The sequence below is a fragment of the Lygodium microphyllum genome, chromosome 1 (genome assembly GCF_053477565.2).
Source record: "Lygodium microphyllum isolate KBCC chromosome 1, Lygodium_microphyllum_v1.1.10, whole genome shotgun sequence".
NCBI lineage: Eukaryota > Viridiplantae > Streptophyta > Polypodiopsida > Schizaeales > Lygodiaceae > Lygodium > Lygodium microphyllum.
In genome coordinates this window covers 23,841,467-23,844,164 of record NC_141135.1, presented here as the reverse complement: position 1 = coordinate 23,844,164, position 2,698 = coordinate 23,841,467, and the positions used below count along the sequence as shown (strand labels likewise).

General features: G+C 44.3%; 1 protein-coding gene across 1 annotated transcript; it reads left to right on the top strand.

The window, feature by feature from the left end:
* Window positions 1-597: 597 nt before the first annotated feature.
* On the top strand, window positions 598-1,252 carry LOC148040921 (uncharacterized). The gene is made up of 3 exons (XM_087687289.1): window positions 598-856; window positions 953-1,054; window positions 1,147-1,252. Exons 1-3 carry the CDS (start codon window positions 617-619, stop codon window positions 1,201-1,203), a joined length of 399 nt encoding a protein of 132 aa, XP_087543415.1. The 5' UTR covers window positions 598-616; the 3' UTR covers window positions 1,204-1,252.
* The last annotated feature ends 1,446 nt before the right edge of the window (window positions 1,253-2,698 follow it).

Below are 2,698 nucleotides of genomic sequence, written 5' to 3'. Positions count from 1 at the left end.
GATCAGATGCTTCAGCTTCGAGCAGACGATCTTGACGCTTGCGACTTGGGCCAGAGGGAGGGACTGCGACTGCAGGAGGATCAGGGGGTGCTACTGTGGAGACACGGACACGGTGTCTCCGTCTCGTCGTTCAGCTGGAGCTCGGTCACCTCCAGGATTTGTCACACCTGTGGGGACGTCCACTCCAGTTACTCCGGTTTTTGCGCAGCCGTCGGCATATGTCACGCCTTTTGGTGGCACCCCCTCTGATGGCACTCCTTTTGGTAGCACCCCCTCTGGTGGCACTCCGGGAGAGGGTACCCCCATCGGTACACCGGATATTCAGGGGTCTCCTGGATATGCCCAAGAGCGTGGACGGAGATGGGAGAGGGCCCATACAAGGCACACTCCTAGGGATTATGGATACCTAGTGGATGGCAGGTCAGGAGCCATCATCATGAATGATGAGGGGAGGAGGGTGATGGCTCGCATGAGGGAGTTGTGCCAACAAGTTTTTCGGCACAACGTCGTGGATCATTGGAGGAACATACCGGAGGGGAGCAAGGAGTACATAGGAGCATCCTTGCACGAGGAGTTCCCGGTGCCAGCCGCAGTGGATAGATTCTCTACGGGCTGGATGATGGATTGCATGCGTGCATACATGTCACATAGACGATCCGACGCACGCAAGGCAATCAAGAGTGGGGCTCCAAAGCCCGAGTGGTTAGATGCAGACGACTTGCGCCGACTGAGGGAGGAGGCTACAAATTCGCCAGGACGTTGGAGTCAGCAGCGGGAGGCGGCGAGGGCACGAATCGAGGCCGGATCGGTACATCATCTTGGGAGTGGCGGCCACAGGACATATTTGGAGGACTTTGTAAGTTTCTCTTTTGTTTTGCTTATTTGTTTTTTTGAGATATTCTTTGTATTGACAATCATGTTTCTAACAGTTAGCATTTTGTTTTCTTTGCAGCACTCCATTACAAATCGCGATCCGCAAGGCCTTGAGACTCGATATGCAGAGAGGCACGGTCTCAGATCATTGATCGACCGATTGTATAGACGTGGCGGCCCAGTAAGTCACTCATCTTTCTTGTCCGTAGTTACCATGAGATATTTGAATGCATTATTGTATGGTGGATTGATATGTTGTTTCTTTTTTTGCAGAATCCGTTTGATGCTCCTTTACAGCGGGAAGAGCTTTCGAGGGACGACGATTTGTAGCTCGCCCTTGGATCCTTAGAGCTCACATACCTTTAGTTTTTAGTCATCCGATCTATGTAGACATTTTCTATGTATTAGTGATATTGTTTTATGATTGTACCAATCGCATTTTATGCGATATCATGTATTTATTTCATCTATTAGTTTTATGATTTCAGTATACATTCTTTTTGTTTGCAAACGCTTTGTATACAGTAGTGCAGAAACTATTTTGTATGGCTCTCATACAGCACACAGTGCTATATGTGGCAGGGCAGCTTGCTACCCTGCCACAAAAAAAAAATTCTCTGTTACTGTCGCTATTTGCATCGCAAATTTACTGCACGCGTCGCTATTGTCGTCGCTATCAGCGTCGCAAATTCTCTGTAACCGTCGCTATATGCGTCGCTATATATATCGATATATACGTCGCAAATACATTTGCGACGTATATAGCGACGTATATAGCGACGCATGTAGCGACGCATATAGCGACGATTCTATGGCATCGTCAATAACGACGCTTTTTGCGACGACGGGGGCAAATTTTGTTGTTTGTATTTTCGTCGCTTTAAACGTCGCTATAAGGTCTATATCTTGTAGTGAGTCCAATAAGGAGACCACTAGCAGTTATGGAAGAAGATCTGTGATGCCTATGATAAGCATAGCCATGCCTCTCAAATGTATTGGTTGAAGCAACTCATAGACCTGCATATAGAGGGAACTTCCATGTGCACCCACTTGAATGAGTTTCATTCCATTTTCAACCACTTGTCTTCACATGGGATTGACATTAAGAAAAATCTTCCATCATTGTTCTTACTAAATACATTGCCTAAATCATGGCATACATTCCATACAACTATGAGTACAAAAATGTATGCTAATCATTATAGAAGTTTGAAGTAACTTTGCAGCCTTTTAGCATGTAGAGAGAGTGTATTATCTGCCAATGAAGAGAAGGATTCCATGATGGAACTTTTTTTTTCAAAATTATTTTCACATTCTCAAAAAATAAATTTGGTATTTTTATATTTTTAGTTTTGTTGAAATGAGTAGAGTAATTGTCACTTTCCAACAATAAAGTGGAGTACTGCCATTTTTGGATAGTAATATTTTTTCATCACATTTCAGATGTTTCTCTTACTGAGGAAAAGGGTGGCGGAAGTCTCTTCTTATTTGAAATCTTTGAGTGCTCAATGCTCATTCTTTCTCTCTTGCTTCAATCTACACTCTTTGGAGTTTCTATTTGTTTTCTCTCCACAAAGCTACACATCTCTACCCTCCATCTTCCTACTCCATGGAGGCATCTTCTCATTGCAGAAGACCTAGTGCTTCCATCGAGTCCATAGTCACTTTCAATATCCTTGATATGGGCAAGACAGGTGGGTTCCCTTGACCATAACAAGGGGAAGTTGGATAATCATACATCGAAGAAAAAGGAAAGTATTTTTGATAGCCAACCCTTTTTTATCATGCTAAAAGGGTAGGTAATGGAATTTTGGCTTGGTGGCTC